Source organism: Hordeum vulgare, chromosome 5H (assembly GCF_904849725.1).
Source record: "Hordeum vulgare subsp. vulgare chromosome 5H, MorexV3_pseudomolecules_assembly, whole genome shotgun sequence".
NCBI lineage: Eukaryota > Viridiplantae > Streptophyta > Magnoliopsida > Poales > Poaceae > Hordeum > Hordeum vulgare.
The window spans coordinates 267,071,394-267,089,846 of NC_058522.1; the positions used below are offsets into that span (position 1 = coordinate 267,071,394).

The 18,453-nt window shown below is 46.8% G+C and overlaps 1 protein-coding gene across 3 annotated transcripts; it reads left to right on the forward strand.

Annotated features, from left to right (window-relative positions):
- Window positions 1–3,759: 3,759 nt before the first annotated feature.
- On the forward strand, window positions 3,760–18,229 carry LOC123399097 (exocyst complex component EXO70A1-like). Of its 3 annotated transcripts, XM_045093517.1 has the most exons (12): window positions 3,760–4,156; window positions 4,257–4,352; window positions 5,124–5,329; window positions 5,491–5,730; window positions 6,138–6,276; window positions 6,350–6,568; window positions 6,846–7,051; window positions 7,605–7,805; window positions 7,890–7,989; window positions 11,101–11,201; window positions 11,291–11,437; window positions 17,531–18,229. In XM_045093517.1, exons 1-12 carry the CDS (start codon window positions 3,992–3,994, stop codon window positions 17,646–17,648), a joined length of 1,938 nt encoding a protein of 645 aa, XP_044949452.1. In that variant the 5' UTR covers window positions 3,760–3,991; the 3' UTR covers window positions 17,649–18,229. The 3 variants fall into 3 exon arrangements, with proteins under 3 accessions (XP_044949452.1, XP_044949450.1, XP_044949451.1); XM_045093515.1 differs by having other exon boundaries at window positions 7,605–7,989; XM_045093516.1 differs by having other exon boundaries at window positions 6,389–6,568; window positions 7,605–7,989.
- Window positions 18,230–18,453: the final 224 nt, after the last annotated feature.

Sequence of the window (18,453 nt, forward strand, 5' to 3'; positions counted from 1 at the left end):
GTTACCCTCTAATTCAGCCTCAACCTATAGTTTCATCACAGAGAAAATTCAAACTAGAATTAGTGGCTATAAACAAACAAGCTCTCTCATGTAGGTAGACTCGCGCTTATTAATTCAATTTTTTGCCTCCATTCCAGTGTATTATAGGTCTTAATTTTTTTTCCCAAAAAGTCCATATTCAAGCTTATAACAATCATAAGGAACTTTTGGTGGACTCGAGTGAGAGAGGATCCAAGCACCAAATCTCTTTGTCTTAGATCTATGGAGGATATTTGTGCACCAAAGCAAAATGTGGTCTAGTAATCATTAACATCCAGGCGGCGATCAAGGGGGGCTTTTATCAATAGCTTGGAGAACCGTCGAAGACACATATAGCCATCTCTCTAAAGTCCTTACATAAAAATATTTTCCAAATACCTCTGTTTGGAGAGCTAGCTCCAGTGTACTCCCAAATCAACATATTGGTCAACGATTCTAAAAGTAAGTCCTCTTATGCATGCTCAATTTTGTTATCAATTGACAGGCGGCAGTATATTTGTATGGAACAGTCCTTGGTGTACCGTTTGGGAATCCATTTATGACCATCTCTTTATTCAAATTAATAACTTCACATATTGAACATTTGTGAAAAACTATGGTTGCCTTCTCAGAAGATACATAATAAAGATTTAATCAACTCTCTTTTTGACCAACAAGCGCCATCATAAAAAAACAATAATCTACTATGAGGGAATTCGTATTGTTTGCTGAAAACTAACTCAGTGGTAGGTGCTCAAGAAAAAGCGCATATAGAATATGCTTACACGCTATGCAATAAGAAGGTCAGCTGCAACCGAGTGAATTAGCTTGTTATTAATACAAGTTTGGAAGAACAAAGACATGGTACTAAGATTCCAAACCTTTGGATGGAAGCTTTTAAGAAGAACTAGGGATACAAGTAAAAGAGCAGGGTTATTATTTAGCCATATCAGTAAACTCAACTCTAGATGACACGTAGAGGAAGGTGATCTTCAATTATTCTTTATTTGCCCTTCTTAAAAGAAAATTGCTACGACTATCCACGATACTTACCTCAGAAATATTTGTTCAGCAATTTAGAATAGTTCGTGCCATTAATGAAGCTTTGCTTAATTCAGGTTGTCCTCACATGAATCTAAGCAAAATTATATATTTTATGGAATGTATATGGAAATTTCAAAATGCTAACTAATTTGCCAGGAAACTAGGCTCTCCTTTATAGAGATACTATGCATCCCAATAAATTCTACAAGGGATGTCTCTCACGAAAATAACATGATCACGTGGTGTTATATCCTCATCAGCGATGTTCCATGATCAAACTCCTCCAGATTTGCCAATGCAAGGCACCACAGTTAATTTAGATTTACTAAATGCAAGTGCCAAGATCTTTTTTGAGGGATGTATCTAGAGAAAATAACATGATCAGGTGGTGTGATATCCTCATCATCGAGGTTCCATGATCAAAACTCCTCCAGTTTTGCCAATGCAAGGCACCACAGTTAATGTAGATTTACCAAATGCAAGTACCAAGATATTTTCTAAGGGATGTCTCTAGAGAAAAGAACATGAAAAGGTGGTGTAATATCCTCATCATTTATGTTCCATGATCAAACTCCTCCAAATTTGCCAATGTAAGGCACCACAATTAATTTAGATTTACTAAATGTAAGCGCCAAGATGTTTTCCGAGGAATGACTCTAGAGAAAAGAACATGATCAGGTAGTGTGATATCCTCATCATCGATGCTCCATGATCAAACTCCTCCAGATTTGCAATACAAAGCACCACAATTAATGTAGATTTACTAAATGCAAGTATCAATATATTTTCTAATGCCTCTTAGAGGAAAAGCGACTTTGTGAACCATATGTAGATCAATACATCAGAGGGATTGTTTTGTGCATCCAGTATGAACATGAAGGACAAAAACTAGAGATGGTTATACCAGCAAGTAGCAGCTTTGCGTCATCACCCTTACAAGATGAAGCCAAGGCGATACAATTAGGAGGTGAGATTGCAAATCATATCCAGATTCAACAGGTAACCTTTCTCATGGACAATGAAACAATAGTCAAGGCTTTGGTATCAAGACAATAAGATCCAATTAGGACACTCGTACTAAGTTCTTATAAAGCATATTTCTCTTGCTTCCAAAGCATTCGACATCACAAGAGAATCAAACATAATGCATATCCGCACATCCAGGAAGCCCACAATCTGAATTTGAATGTAAAAAAAGATTTTAGATGTTATAAGAGAATCTACAACCACATATGGCAAAAATAACCCTTCAAATGCCCACGGACGCGTCCGAGTGCGTCCGCGGGGAGTGACCGGGCACATCTCAAATAGACGCTACTGCATCCAAACATCTCTTACAAGATTCTCAAATTCATACAAAATCATGCAAACAAAAAAAACCTATGTACTATGTAGAAAGCTAACTACACCTCGTTAGAGATTTCGATCTCCGTGCCCTCCGGCAAATAAATGTGCAGCAGTTGCAGTTCGACCCCATCCGACCCTCCGTTGTGGCCCCTCTAGTGCCTGTGGTTGCTCCGTTGCGGCCTCCTCCGCCGCTATCTCCATGTTGAGCTCATCGAAGAGGGTGTCGGCCTCCTTCTTCCTCTCCCGGATGAGCCTACGGTTGGCCTCCACCTGACCCTTATCCCGGATGAAATCAAGGATGGCGTGTTGATGCTCCGCCATCTCCTCGGCTTGGGCGACGACGAACTCCGATTTTGCCTCCGCCATGTTCAAGCCCGGAGAAGGCTCGTCCGCCTCGTCCTCCTCCATCGCCTCGTGCATCTCCTCCTCTTTCTCCGGCTCCAGGGAGTCCGGAGGCACACCCGCAGGGATGCGGGCTATGCGCCGAGCCTGGATCTCCGCCTCGATCTGCATCCGGCGCTCCGGCATGAGTATAGCGTACGTGGTGATCCTACGACGGACCATACTAACGTAGAAGAGTAGGGGAGAGGAGGCAGACGGGCTCGGGAGGCAGTAGAGGGAGGGAAGAGTTGGATGTGCTACGGCTGGGGGACGTCCGACGGTTTAAATAGCCGGCTATGGCCTCGGGCGATGAGCCGGAGCGGCGCCATGTGGCGTTCACAACGCGATGACGGTCGAGGCGTCCGTTAAAACGTCGGGTTTCCGAGCGTGTCATGCATGGAGCCCCATCATCAAGCCGACGTGGCGGCCATGCTCGGACGCCCCATATTCGCCTCATATTTGGGCTGGATAGAAGGGTGTCGATCGGCCTGGACGTTTAAGACTCGTTTAAGGGGCACGACTAGGTCGGTCAGTGACCGGAAGGTGTGTCCGAACATTTAAAACGGATATAAGAGGTTCGGTTATGGATGCTCTAATACTGCTCTTACATGTGCTTAATGCCCAATGATTTCATAGCCCAGGCAAGTTGGATCTTCATGATTTTGCAGTCCGGAATGTAAGAATTCCATGAATATCAATACATGGTGCCTTTTGGCGCCTCCCTTTTGTTCGAGAAAAAGTAAAAAAAGGAAAAGGGAAATCCGTTGTAATAGGTTGGGCCTAAAAACAAAAGCCGGTGTAGTAGGGCCTGCGAGCAAAAGCCCGTTATGATAAACTAGGAAAGCTAATCTGGACCGTCTGCTTCCGAGGGCAGACCCACACGGAAGTGTCCTACCCACGCATCTCATAGCACCTCTCCTCCGCGGCGATATGGGTCCACAACACAGGCCGGGAGACCAAGGCAGCAAACACCGCCTCTTCGTATCTCACTGTCCTTCCAGAACCTTCCGGAAGGATCCCCTCCCACCACCGCCCCTTCCGAACACGGGACCCCTCGCCGTTCCCCTCCCCCAACCCTCTTCGTTCTCGGCAGCATTCCCTCCTGCTTGAGTCTTCTCTTCTCGGAGCGCTTTCGCAGCGGGGACAGCGTGGCCAGTTGAAACGTGAGTCGACTCCTGGTCCTGGGAGGGTGGTTGTCGCGATGGCAACGGAGCTTCCGGAGACGATGGACGCGCTGGCGCAGCAGGTGAGCGTGCTCCGGGCCTCGCTGCAGAGCAGCCAAGGGAACACGGAGGGCATGGTCGCCATCCTCGGCTCCTTCGACGAGCGCCTCTCCGAGCTCGAGGCCACCATACACCCCATCCAGGTACTCTCGTGCCCATTTCCGCTTGGTCTCAACGTCTCGTCGAATTTGAGGGAGAGCCGCGGGAGCGTGGGGCGTCTGATTTTGGGTGGTGGTGGTGCAGGTGAGGGCGCACGCGACCCAGATGGCGCATGAGAACATCGACAAGGCGATCAAGGTCGCCGACGACATCCTCGCCCAGGTCGTCATCGTCCGCGAGGTGCGTGAACGTGCTCTCCTCGTCCCCTTCGTGCCTGAATGCTTTCCATCCTCAACCGGTGCTCTGGCCTGCGTGCCTGATCGCAGGCAGTTTGTCCGCTTGCTGCTGCCCCGTAGAGTGTTTCCTTCATTTTATAAGTATTGTTTTGTTTTGCCCCCCTTTGGGCTCTCTGTACATGACTACATGTAACACTGTCGCTGTTCCTTGTTAAGTGATGAAAGAAACCGATGACGCCCCAGAGGCTATAACTGATTCTCCCAGTCCCAGTATATACAAAAGATGGTAACCCCTTTTGGTTTGGTTGGCAAGGAGCCGAGGCATTGCATGCATTGGGAGGGGATTGAGAGCGCCGAATTTGTCTTGCTTTGGCATTTGGAGGATGTGTTTGACTAGTTTTGGACTTGGACTTTCATTAACAAAGATTGGTACGTGCATATTTTACATTTGGAGGTGATTAAAGGCGCATAGATAATAGATTGGTGGTGAGATAGTTACCATGTTGGTGTAGTTGTGAAGTGCATTTGTTCTTTTACTAGCAAGGGAATGATTAGCTTCGTTAGTTTTGTTCATGTGGTAATTAATTTCTATAGCACTTTCTATGCAGAGACTGCTCTTTTTAGACAGGTAATCATGTTTAAATTCGTTATAGTTGCACTCTTGCACCAACGAATTTTGTTCTATTTCGAGCTATTTTAGACAGGTAATCACTGTTAAATTAGTTTATTACTTCGTTTGGAACTTTCATTTGCATGTTGTCCTTTTGAGCTTTAGGCAGAAGCTACGATACTGAGGGGGCCCCATGTGGATCTGGAGAGCTACCTGAAAGCTGTGGGTCGTCTGAAAGACGTTGTTGGTTTTTTCTCCTTGAGAGACAACTTTACGAGTAAAGAACGATTTCTGAATGATGTAAACGTTCTCTTATCTAAGTCTTCTCTGATGATCGAGGAAGAATTCAAGCGGTTGATGATAACATACAGGTTGATAATTTACACCCATTTCTGAAATCTTAACTGTTGGTTCCTTGTATATTGCTGGAGGAACTATTCCTGTATTCCTGAACCTCTCCTTAGCCTCAAAGATAATACGTTAGTTCTTCTAATACCATTTTCCATCTATGCTGTTATATCTCTGCTTTCAGCAAACCTATTGAGGGTGATCTTATATTGGGTTCGCCTCCAAAGCTTCAATGGGCGTCAGATGGTGATGCTGAAGCAGATGGACGGAATTCCGCGCACTCTGAGCATCCATCCAAACGCTTGGAAACTGCTATTTGCAGGACTCCAACACTGATCCCCACTAGAATATTACAACTTCTTCATACTATAGCTCAGAAATTGGTTCAGGATGGAAATCAGCAGTCATGCTTCAAAATTTACAGGTAGGCTTTGAGCTGAGGGTTTAACATGAGATGGTTCTCGTGATCTCATCATTGCCAAAAGACTTATATCTGATTGTGAAAATGCTGCTTGCAGAAAACAAGAGGGTCAGTGAATGTAGAGAGTGCCTGAGTTATGGAAAATACATTAACAATGAAAAAATATGCAGCAATGAGTTATGCTTAGTCAGGTTTTGGTCAACTTCCACTGTGTTGCTTGAGATTTTATCGAGTTAAGAAAATTCCCTACTTAAAGTATAGTTTACATTACTCTGCCATACTTATAGGTTGGAATGTTTTGCTGTATGAATGATCTTCCTTTTCCTCGCCAATTCCAACTGACATCTATTGTTATTTCTGAAATTTTAATACTATGCAAAATCAAGCTCAGATTTCTTCTCTTCCTTCAGAGACGCTCGTCGTTCGGCACTACAACTGAGCTTTCAGAAACTGGGAGTAGAAAAGCTTAGTAAAGATGATGTAGAAAGAATGCAGTCAGATGCTTTAGAGGCTAAAATTGGAAAGTGGACCGAGTATTTGCGAATTACAGTGAGGGCCCTTTTTCAAATATGCTTATGGTGTATGTGCTTAGACATCCAACTAACTGTCTATGCTTCAATAGGTGAAACTTCTTAATGGAGAACGAAAAATTTGTGATCAGGTTTTTGAAGGTATCAGTTTCAACAAGGATCAATGTTTCGCTGAACTGGCAGGAATTGGAGTTGCAGTTGCAAAAACTCTTCTCAGCTTTGGAGATGCTGTTGCTAAAAGTAAAAGGTCTTCTGAAAAGTTGTTTGTACTGCTGGACATGTATGAAGTAATGCATGATGTTAGATCCGAGGTATGCTAAAAGCAGTGTGTTCCTGCAACACCAAATATGGTATATATATGTAGTATGCCATCATAATATTTTGATCAGTTACGTAGTAGCTATTGACCATATATATACAACATTTCTAGCTGTTGGCAATTAGCAAATGATGGTTTACTTGGTTCTTCTAGTTGCAGTGTTAGTGTTTGCAGTTGTTATTTCTGCAGCTATGCTCTCAACTGTGACTGTTGATATTGGCGACTATGGAAACAGTAACGCCTACTTTCTTTTGAATTTCATTTACCAGGTTGAAGTAATTTTTGAAGACAGCTTTTGGTCTGAGATGCCTGAGGCTGCATTTGGCTTGATGAAGCTCTTGGCACAGACTGCCCACGAAATGTTTGTTGATTTTGAGGAATTAGTTGAGAAGGATACTTCAAAGACTAACGTCCATGATGGAACTGTCCATTCTTTTACCATCTATGTGATCAACCATGTTAAATTCCTTTTTGAGTAAGCATCTCCCATTTTGCCTAGCTAGTAAACTCTTGGACACACAGAGTTTTATTTGACTTAGATGTTAACTAATATAGGGTCAATCAGAATGCAACTTTACTATTGAACTTCTGAGATGTATGGTCTCTCTTGTGTGCATTAGTTGTGTTAGGCATGTGTTGTCCTGAATTCACATTTTGTTCCACCAAGCCAACACTGATTAACTGTACTTAATGTAAAATACCAATCAACGGCTGGTGGATCCAGAAGTTTGAGTGAGTTGTTGGTCCACACATTTATATATTTGTTACTCAAGTTCTTAGTGTCTTCATTTTTTCCACATAGCTTTGGAGCTTGTGATGTACATCAATGTTTACCATTTCTTCTTTACATGTCTATACACCACATGTATTTATTTTCTTGATAGAATTTAGGTGATATGTTGTTCAACTATAATTACAGGGAGTATTATATTTTTTTATTGAAGTGATTTTTAGTTTCTCGGTTCTTTTTTTCCATCATCTTCGAAATAGCATGCTAACTGATATGTGTGCTGCGCTGAAATTGACAGTTATCAGTCAACGCTGAAGCTACTATTTCAAGGATTTGAAACTGGAAGTGATACTGAATCCCAACTTGCAGTTGTTTTGACAAAGATAATGCAAGCCCTTCAGAACAACATACATGGGAAATCCAAGCAGTACAAGGATCCTGCGCTGATGTGCATATTTATTGCTAACAACATTCATTACATGGTTAGGTCTGTTTGCAGGTATGCTATGTTTTGTGTTTCAGGTCTACATCATCTTGTCCAGACAGAGTGCCTAGCAAATAATTTTTTTTGTCTCATCACAAGATCAGAAGCCAAGGATATACTTGGTGATGACTGGATTGAGAGACATCGTAGGATTGTACAGCAACATGCCCAACAATACAAAAGGGTTGCATGGGGAAAGGTTAGTGCTTCAGATCTGGAGACCGCCTCCATCCATGAATCGTCCTCTGCTCCTCTCCCCGTCGCTTCGTCTTGCTGCGGTGGTGGGGTTGGTAATCGCTTTGCTCGTCCTAGGCAAGATCGGGACTTCCCCTGTCGGTTTAGCTCCGACCGGCGTGAGGTCTTCTGGTCGTTTTGATTTGTGGTCGTTTCTTGGGATGCTCCGCTCGGGTTGGTGCTTGTCCCCTCATGGCCTTTTCCCTTTGTGGCCCGGGTGACGGCCGGTCTTACGGTGTCGGGCTGGTGGCCTTGGCTCTTGGTGATGTCGCGCGTCTCGTGCATGTGTGCATCTAAAGGCTCTGGTGATTTCATCTGTCACTCATGGTAGTCGACCTGGGTTGTGTTGCTTGCTAATGTTCAGGCTCTTGTGGCGGATGTTCCTTTGCTTTCTTGCCTTCTTATGTATTGCTGTCCTAGATTAGTTCGGATTGAAATTGTCGCCAAGGAACACAGGGTAGAGGCGTACCCCCTCGCGTGTGACCGAGGGGGCGAACCCTAGCCGCCGGGGTTAGTCCGCCGCTTCCAGCTCCCTCCCTCGCCGCCGCCGGTGTGCGCCGCCGATACGGTCGGCGTAGGCGGCGACGGGGATTTCCCTTCTCCTCGTTCGATGTCGTGCGGCCGGGACGGCGGCTTCGGCGACGGCATCATGCGGATCCAAGGCACGGCGACACAGCAGCTCCGGGCGGCGGTGCGGGTGGAGATTGGCTGGGCGTGGCGTGCCGGTCGGCTGGACGTGGCTAGAAGATGAAGGTGGGGTTGGGCATGGCCGGTGGCAGTGGCAGAGGCGGCGTTCAGCCCGGATCCGGTCTTGGCGGTGGCGCCGGCGATGGCTAACCCGGATCCGACCATGGTGGTGGCCAGGCCCGGGCTGAGGGGTGTGCGATCTGTGCCACCGGCACAGGGCCCCAACTTTATATGGACCCCACACTTTTGAGTTTGTTGCAGTGCAACGGTACCCATGCAAATAGGCCTACGTGAGGCTGCACATGATGCCACGATCTGGGCCCTGGATTCTAGATGTAGGCCTGCTAGGTGGAGTCCTCCAACCCCGCACGACCGCAAGCCCGAAACGCATCTCTTCATCGAACTGTCTGATGAACTAGCAACGTGGGCGCTCGGGACATGTACTCGTCGCAGCCGGCGACACGGGGCGGTGACACACGCGCAGGGAGCTCTGCCTAATACTCTTTCTTATGGAGAGGAGATCATGGTAGTACACGAGGCCCAACTAGACGACGGGGGCGAGCTCCTTCGTTAGAAGTCATCAGCTATGCGATGGCACACAAATAACTTTGTGTGTTGATCTGGGTTCATCAGCAACGTGATTGGATGTCGAGGGGCACCTGTTTAATCGCTTCGTCTAAACTGGTATTGTGCTAACTCATGATTAGTTTTATTCCTCGCACTTACGATGATAAATTCTCAAGAATAAGCTACATAGTTTCAGTTATACATGGTTTAAGTAGTAAAACCTAATATAGATTGGATTAAGCTACATGGTTTCAGTTCTTATGATTAGGTTTCATGGAATTCTTTTATGATTTCAGATTAGGGCCTATTTTGAAGTTTGACACGGGGTCTCTAATTTTGCCGGCCCGGCCCTGGTGGTGGCAGCGTCCCCTCCGCCGGGGATGACGGGCCAAGTGGTGGGTCTTTGTGACGGCACCGGTGACGGCGGATCTTGGGATCCCGTGACCGGGCTCGCCGCAGGATCCGGTACTGGCGGCGAGTCGGGAAGACATAGTTGTCGGTGAAAACCGAGCCGACGGCGGACGATGGCGGCGTTCTGCGCCGTTGCCTTGATGAAGGCTTCGTCCTGTAACTACTGTCGATCCACTCGTGCCGCTCCAGGGGAAACCCTAGGATCTGGCTTTCCAGATCGGACGATGGTGGCATTGCGGTGTCGTTCCTCTCTAGGGAGCATCGTTTGTGGAGCAGCGCTGAAAGACACAGGCAGGAGGTGGAGCATCTTCGTCGTGCACGGAGCTTCGGTGGTGATGTCAGGTCATGCCTGGCCGACAGATGCTACGCTTTGTCATGCCTGTTCGGCAGGTGCTACGCACGACAGATCTTACAGAGTCTTCGCATCTGGATGGACGAGCGCAGGGAGGTGGCGCCGTGGTGGCGTCGACGGATGGCCGGACTGGCAAGGATGATGCGGATTTCTCTCCTGAAGATGGGTCAGCGGTTCGATGATGATGACGGCTTCTAAAACGTGTGCATGTGGTGTACGCTTTAGGTCTGCTGCACCGGCTGTTAGTTTCGATACGTTATGTGGATGGATCGGCGACGACACCGGATTTAGATATGGGGAGTGAGAGCACTCCACATTATCGCGTTTTGTAGGTGTGAGTGGGGGCTTCAGGTGGCTTGATGTATGTTCTTGTCAGACCTTTGTTAAATACTCCCTCTGTCCCAAAATAATTGTCTCAACTTTATACTAGCTCTAGTATAAAATTGTACTAAGCTTAAGACACTTATTTTAGGACGGAGGGAGTAAGTAATAAAGATGGTTGTATGCATCGATTGATGCAGAGGCTGGGGGTCTTAAACCTCCTTTTCTAAAAAAAATAAAAAAAATATTAGTTCGGATTTGTTTTGGTCATCTTGGGGTCGTGGATTGCAAACTCTTGAGTGGTGATTCTGGTCATTTTAGTTTTGTCGTGTCGCTTGTGCATGGTCGTGCCTTTCTTTGGTGTTGTATCAACTTCTTTCTTAACGAATATACATGCAGCTCTTCTGCATGGCTCGAAAATTTCTTAACTGTTTTGCTTTTACTGTATATTTCACTGCTCAATGTTCGGATCAATGTTATTTTGCCCTGAGAATGATGCTATATTTTGTCGTTGGGCACAATATTTATTTTGTAAAGTTTGAACATGTTAGAACTTCTGATGAACCGTAAAGCATATTGGCTTTTGAATACAGTACTGCTCCCATTGATTTGCAAAGGCTCACTACCTTATCCTGTACATTAGATAGTTCCCAGATTATTTTTCCTATTAGATTCACGTAAATGGAAATAGTGAATGGGGAGATGATTGATTCTGTTTACTCTGATTTCGTTATTTAGGCTCTTCAGACGCTCTCCATTAAAGGTGACAGCAGCAGTGGTATATCATCATTGTCTGATCTTAGCAGTAGTGGAGTTTCAAGAGCTATGATCAAAGAAAGGTCAATTTCCATGGTAGCTTGTTGTGTTAATTTTTTGAAGTAATAAACCAGTAATTGAGTTATGTAACTGTATGTTCTTTCCTTGCCAGGTTTAAGTCTTTCAATATGCAATTTGAAGAGCTTCGTGCAAAGCAATCTCTATGGATCATACCTGATCAAGAACTGAGAGAAACTCTGAGGCTTTCTATAGCTGAAGTTCTCTTGCCAGCCTATCAGTCCTTCGTTAAACGTTTTGGGTATGTTAACCAACCTTTTACTGATCATGTTAGGCACTCCATATTATTATTCCATTCAGTTTAATGGATAATTGATAGTGTAATCGTCTCATAGTTGTGTTAAGTAGGAAAGAGAGGTGTGAGGATTTTTTTTTATTGTATGTTATGTTCCTGCATGTCAGAGCTGATCATGCATGATTGTAAAAATTATTATTTTTTCTAATATATTAGTGTGGTTTTAAGAAAATAAAGAAAGAAACCCTAGCATAATTGTGTTTGACTTTGACCCCAGAACTTCAGCCTTGTATATGACTTTCTTGGTTTTACAATGTCTCTAGCCCATGTGAGATTGAGAGAGATTAGATTGGAACGGCACAACCTCCAGGAGCTAGCGCCTTGTACTCAGATTCGGTGCTCGATCGCGAGACAGTAGCTTGTTTCCTGGAGCTCCATGACACAAGGTTGGGTCCAAGGAACACCGCAAAGCCGCCTGTGGACCGCCGATCATCTCTGCATCCGGCCCAATCTGCATCTGAAAAGCAACTCAACAACAAGGAGGGGGACTTCCATATCGACAGACCCAGTTCACTTGTATGTTTTAAGTATCGCAGAATGCGTTTTGCAGCTGAGAAGTGGACAGTGGTTGGCGAATGCAGGAATTGACATACTCGATTTACTGCAGAGGAGATATCCGGTCTCGTGAGGGTCAAGTATTGCAGAGCTCCAACCATACTCCGATATTTGGTGCTGTCATCTTGTCCAAGCGGTGACCCACTGTCTTTGGAGGGTTTCTCGCTAGAAGACATGGACGTGTGTGCTACCTTACAGTTTTCCATGTTTGCTCGATGAAGAAGGTCGCCAATGTATTTCTGGTGTGATAGAAGAATGCCCCCGGCGACGAGATTACCCGAACCCGAAGAAAATAGTGAAGCGGACCAAGGTCTTTGAGAGCAAACGAGGACTGAAGATTGGCCAGGAGCTTGGTGGTGGCAGAAGGATTGGAGCTGGCTACAATGATATCATCGACATACACGGATCATAAGTGACCGTGCCATCGGTGCGTTGCTTGACCGGAGGAGTGTTGTCTCTGTTGCGAGTAACCATGGCGTGACTGGTTGGTGCAGCAGATCCTGTCGCAGAAGGCCGCGATGGCGCGGAAATGGTTGCCGGCGCAGCAGAAGGGCTCGTCAGGCCGGCAGATGCCACGCTCGCATCACCAGGTGCAACGGGACTGGCCTTGATGGGAGAGTCGACCGGAGGCAATGCGGCCACTGGACCAGTCGAGGCGGTTGCTGGTGTGTGCAGGCGACTGTCCGACGATGCAGGTGTAGCTGGAGAGGTTGCTGCTGGGGAGGTGTCAGCCTCGGCGGCCTTGCCAGGAGCTGCAGGAGATCCTGCAGTGTCAGCCTCGGCGGCCATGCCAGGAGCTGCAGGAGATCCTGTGGTGGCCGAGGTGTGCTGCGTCGAGGGAAGACCTGCATCCAGATTAGTAGCAACAACAGGTGCAACATAATTCAGGTGGTCATGCGGGAGTAGGAGAACTGAATGTTCAGAAAGGCGTGGAGGTATAGGATGCGGCTGTGGTTCAGCAAAAGGGAAGAGTTTTTCATTGAATACTACGTCTCGGGAGATGTATATGCGAGAAGTGGGTATGTGAAGACATTTGTAGCCTTTATGCCGAATGCTGTAACCAACAAACACACAAAGTTGAGAGCGGAAAGCAAGTTTATGGGTGTTGTAGGGACGCATATTGGGCCAACAGGCACAACCAAACGTCCGAAGAGATAGATAGTCGGGCTATTGAACAAATTTTCTAAGGGACTGAGGTTGCCGATCACGTGGCTGGGTAACCGGTTGATAAGATAGCAAGCAGAGAGATAAGCCTCATCCCAAAAACGTAAAGGCATAGATGCATGCGATAACAGGGATAAACCCATGTCGACAATGTGGCGGTGTTTTCTTTCAGCAGAACCGTTTTGTTGATGTGTATGTGGGCATGAAACATGATGAGCGATGTCAAGTTCGCGAAAAAATGTGTTCCTGAGTTTTTTGTATTCACCACCCCAATCAGATTGGACGTGGAGAATTTTCCAGGAGAGAAGGCGTTCAAAATAAGCAAGAAAGTCACGAAAAACAGCAAACACATCACTTTTCTTCTTAAGGAGATAAATCCAAACAAATTTATTATAATCATCAATGAATGAAACATAGTACTCAAACCCACTAGAAGAAGTCTTAGCAGGTCCCACACATCTGAGAAAACTAATTCCAAAGGAAAAGAGGAAACACTCGAAGATCTAGGAAAGGGTAGCTGATGTGCCTTGCCTTGCTGACACGCATGGCACACATGAGTCAAAGCCCGACTAGATGAAGCAAGTTTATTGGACGCCAAGATATGCTGAACTACTTGTGAAGACGGGTGGCCAAATCGAGCATGCCAATCTTCAGCGGAGAGCCGAATCGAAGACAAAGCACGCGATGGTGATGGCCGAATAGGATAGAACCCGTTTTCACATCTACCTTGAAGAAGAACCCTCTTGGTGATCAAATCCTTCAGGCCTTGTTTGGTACTAGGGTTTTTGAGGAAATTGGCGGGGATAATCCCCACAGGGATTGGGTGAAACCCCAATCTTCACCCAATCCCTTCAAATCCCCATTTATCCCCAATCCACTAGGTAGGGGTAGTGTATCGTGTATTGAGAAAAATGCACTAGAATTTGGGGATTTGTGGGGAAATGTGGGGATGAAACATGTCAAATACACTAGAACCAAATGGTGTTATGGGATATGTGGGGATTTAGGGGTTTAGCCGGGATAATCCCCACTAATTCCCTAAAATACACTAGTACCAAACAAGGCCTCATGAGAAAATGAGTAGGGTAATACTTTAGATAGCATGATTATCAATAGCAAAGCGATTAACAGAGAGTAGGTTTTTGTCGGCGTTAGGAACATGAAGGATGTTGCGAAGTTGGAGATTAGCAGTAGGTGTAGGAAGAATAGCATGACCACGATGAGCTATGTGCAAACCCGAGCCGTCTGCAGTATGGATGCGATCACGCCCTGGGTACTTCTCCCTTAGAGTGAGGCGATCAAGATCAACAGTGATGTGATCTGTGGCGCCTGTGTCGGTGAACCAGGTAGGGTCGCCGAGGATGGAGGGAGGGGAGCCAGCAGCAAGGCCCGCCATCTTGGGGTGCTGAGGTTGAAACGCGTGGTTGTAGCGCTGACCGCACTCCCAGACAAAGTGCCCACGACCACGGCAGAGCTGACACTGAACACGGTTGTCGTTGCCAATAGCATAGTCGCCGCGGTCACCATCGCGGTCACCTGCGGGCGATTGCCACCACCAACGACCACGATGACCACCACGAGAGTTGTTGTTGAAGCCGCCGTGATCGCCAGAGTTGCCGCGGCCGCGACCACGACCGTGACCGAGATTGTTGTTGGTGTTGCTGTTTTTGTCGCGGGTGATGAAGTTGGCGGAAGATCCGCCGGCTTGCAGAAGACGAGCCGCCGAGGACTCACGCCTACGCTCGAAGGCGATGGCATGGGAGTAGAACTCCCCAAGAGCGATCACGTCAATGCGAGTGGTGGCAGCAGTGATGAGCGGCTCATAGTCGTTGTCGAGGCCGGTGATGATGGCAGTGATGATGTCGTCGTCTTGCATGGGACGACCGGCGGCAGCAAGTTGATCGGCGTTGGCGCGAATCTTGGCAAAGTAGTCAACCATGGAGAGGTTGCCCTTCCTGAAGTTTGCCATGTCCAGCTTGATGTGCACAACACTGGCACGGCAATGGGTGGAGTACATCTCCTCAAGATGCACCCAAATAGCGCGAGAGGTGTCAAACCTGATGACTTGCTGCAGAACATCATTGGTGAGAGAGGCAAGGAGGTAACTGAGGACGATCTGGTCCTGGCGGTACTAGGTAGTGTACTCCGGGTTGGGAGCGCACACATCCTTGTCGTCCGGCGGGAGGAAGCGCGCCGGAGTGGGTAGGGTGCCATAGATTTAGCCGATGACGTTGGCGATGCGAAGAGGCGGAAGGACCTGAGCCTTCCACATGAGGTAGTTGGAGGAGGATAGTTTGGCTGTAATGAGGCTGGCAGAGGGGTTGGAACCGTGGCAGCCGCGAGCGAGACGAGCGCCGGGATGGGAAGGGTGGCGATGGCAGAGGAGGTCATGGCGGAAGCAGAGGGAGAACTCATCGGTAGATGGCCTGATACCATGTGTGAAAGGATCGATATGGTTGGCTAGAGGGGGGGGGGGTGAATAGACAACGTCCACTTTTTAATTAATCTTAACAAGTTAAGGTAAACACTATACGGGTTCACAAATAATATGACAAAGAGGTGACCCCTATAGAAGCTACCAACAAGACCTATTAAGACAAGTAAGATATAGTCACAAGTAAAAGCAAATACAAAGTAAAGGTTAGAGATAACCACAAGTGGAACCGATGGAGACGAGGATGTGTTACCGAAGTTTCCTTCCCTTTGACAGGAAGTACGTCTCCGTTGGAGCGGTGTGGAGGCACAATGCTCCCCAAAAAGCCACTAAGGCCACCGTATTCTCCTCACGCCCTCGCACGATGCAAGGTACCGTGATTCCACTATAGGTGCCCTTGAAGGCGGCGACCGAACCTTTACAAACAAGGTTGGGGCAACTCCACACAAAGCTTGGAGGCTCCCAACAAGACCACGAAGCTTCACCACAATGGAATATGGCTTCGAGGTGACCTCAACCGTCTAGGATGCTCAAACACCCAAGAGTAACAAGATCCGCAAGGGATAGGTGGGGGAATCAACTTTTCTCTTGGTGGAAGTGTTGATCTAGGCCTTCTCAACTAATCCCTAAAGAATCAACAAGTTTGATTGGCTAGGGAGAGAGATCGGGCACTTTTAAGCTTGTGGAGCAACAATGGAGCTTAGAGAGGTAAGAGATAGGGTTCCTCAGCTATAAGAACCCTTTATATAGTGGGGGGAAAATTCAGACCGTTTTCCCACTCTCTGCCCGAGATCCAGCGGTACTACCGCTGGGAAGGAGCGGTACTACCGCTGCCTGGCGGTACTACCGCTGGATGCAGCGGTACTACCGCTGGGGCTTCCAGCGGTACTACCGTTGGCACCAGCGGTACTACCGCTGGCCCCTTGGTAGTGCATAAGCACTACTACCGCCGGGAAAGTCTTCGCAAAAGGGTCCGTCCACGAACTACCGCTAGGTAGGTGGAACAAGGCACCTGGAGCGGTACTACCGCTGACCAGGGGGCGGTACTACCGCTGGCTAGCGGTACTACCGCTGACAATGGGCGGTACTACCGCCAGACAGCGGTACTACCGCTGGCTGCAGCGGTACTACCGCTGGCAGTCCAGCGGTACTACCGCTGGCACCAGCGGTACTACCGCTGGGGACCATTTTGCAGAGAGCTCAAGACGAATAGGCGAGGGCCGCTCCAAAAGATAAGGAAAGGGAGAATGCAAAGTGTGCGTGTGTAAAGATAGATTCCACCCAAACCTTTCCACTACGGATCCCCTCTTAATAGTACGGCTTTCGTATGACTCAAATAAAGAGAATCGTAGAGAGCGCCGTGCTTCCGTTCCAGAAGAGAGGAGACGAGTCGTCTTGTGCCGTTGACGAGTGTTACCTGAAACCTTGACACACACGATTAGTCCTGTACGGTACTGTCATCAATCACCAAAATTACTTAGGCATAAACTATGCCTCAACAATGTGAGATTGAGAGAAATTAGATTGGAACGGCACAACCTCCAGGGGTGCCGCCGATCACATTATAAAGGGGTGCTCTAGGGCACAAGGTTACATAAGTTGTTACAACAAGAAAATCAGGGGATACTAACAACCTATACAATATCTAGTGTTTAACAGCCCATTCATTTTCCAATCTGCTCCACTAAGTTGTTGAATAACTCACAAATGATTGAAATGGGAGCCAATCATCGTTGGCTCCAGTCATTTCTCGCCTTCTATTTTGCGCATCAACTGCTGATACGATGGACCATGATGGTAGACAAAACATAGCTTTGTTGTTGCCATTGCAATTCTCCATGCTGGTTCTGGTTTTGCATAACCATACTATTTTTCTCAACTTTCAGGAATCTTGTTGAAGATGAAAAGAAGCCTCGTAAATACTTCAAATACCAGCCAGATGAGTTGGACCAGTTGCTGGGTGAGTTCTTTGAAGGACAACAATCTGGTGAACAGAAGAAGTAAGCACCGGGAGGCTGTAAAAAGGGAATACTGCTAATAGTTCTTGTAGCATACTTCTGTAAAGATCTCTACGGATGGAAACAACTAAACATCTTTTTTGACCAAAGACAGCAAGATGCTGTTTTTATTCATTATAAGGAAGGATAAAAACATCCGACAGAGGAGAATAGAAAATTTTAGTTCACGAGCTGAACAGAATTTACATAGATATACGGAGTACATCTGAAAGACAGAGGATGGCTGCGTTATTGCGCGCGGGTCCATTGGGCTGCCTTGAAACCGGCCGATCTGCAGTCAGCCAGCAACTAAACTCGTCAGTCGTCACCATGGCACGGAACTACTGACATAGCTTAACGTCGACTCCTCTACAAAGCTGGCCTGGGAAGATCTGAGTCATTTTGTTTAGTTATCTGGCTGCTTACCATTTGATGCTAATGGATGAGAGGGCATCAAGTGATATGAGGATTTTATCTCCAAATTTACAACCTGCAGATGCATCTTTTGCAGTCTTGCTTATTCTGTAATCATCAATGCTTCGTTGCTTTGCTTGGCAACCTGTTGCTATAAGATTGCTTCTTTTTTTACCCGAGGAAACAGGCAGTGGCACGGCCAATGCATTTAAGAGGAAATATAGTTTACCTTTTTCTTTAGCCGGGCAAATACCCCTTTCGGTTGCAAAGAATGGAAGTACAATAGTTCCAAAGACATTTAGGAAAGGGAAAAGGGAGGCAGGCTCAAGTATTGCTAGAGGGTCCATGAAACATTCGTTCGCCCGCCGTTGAACCGAATGCCATGGCACCACTCTGTC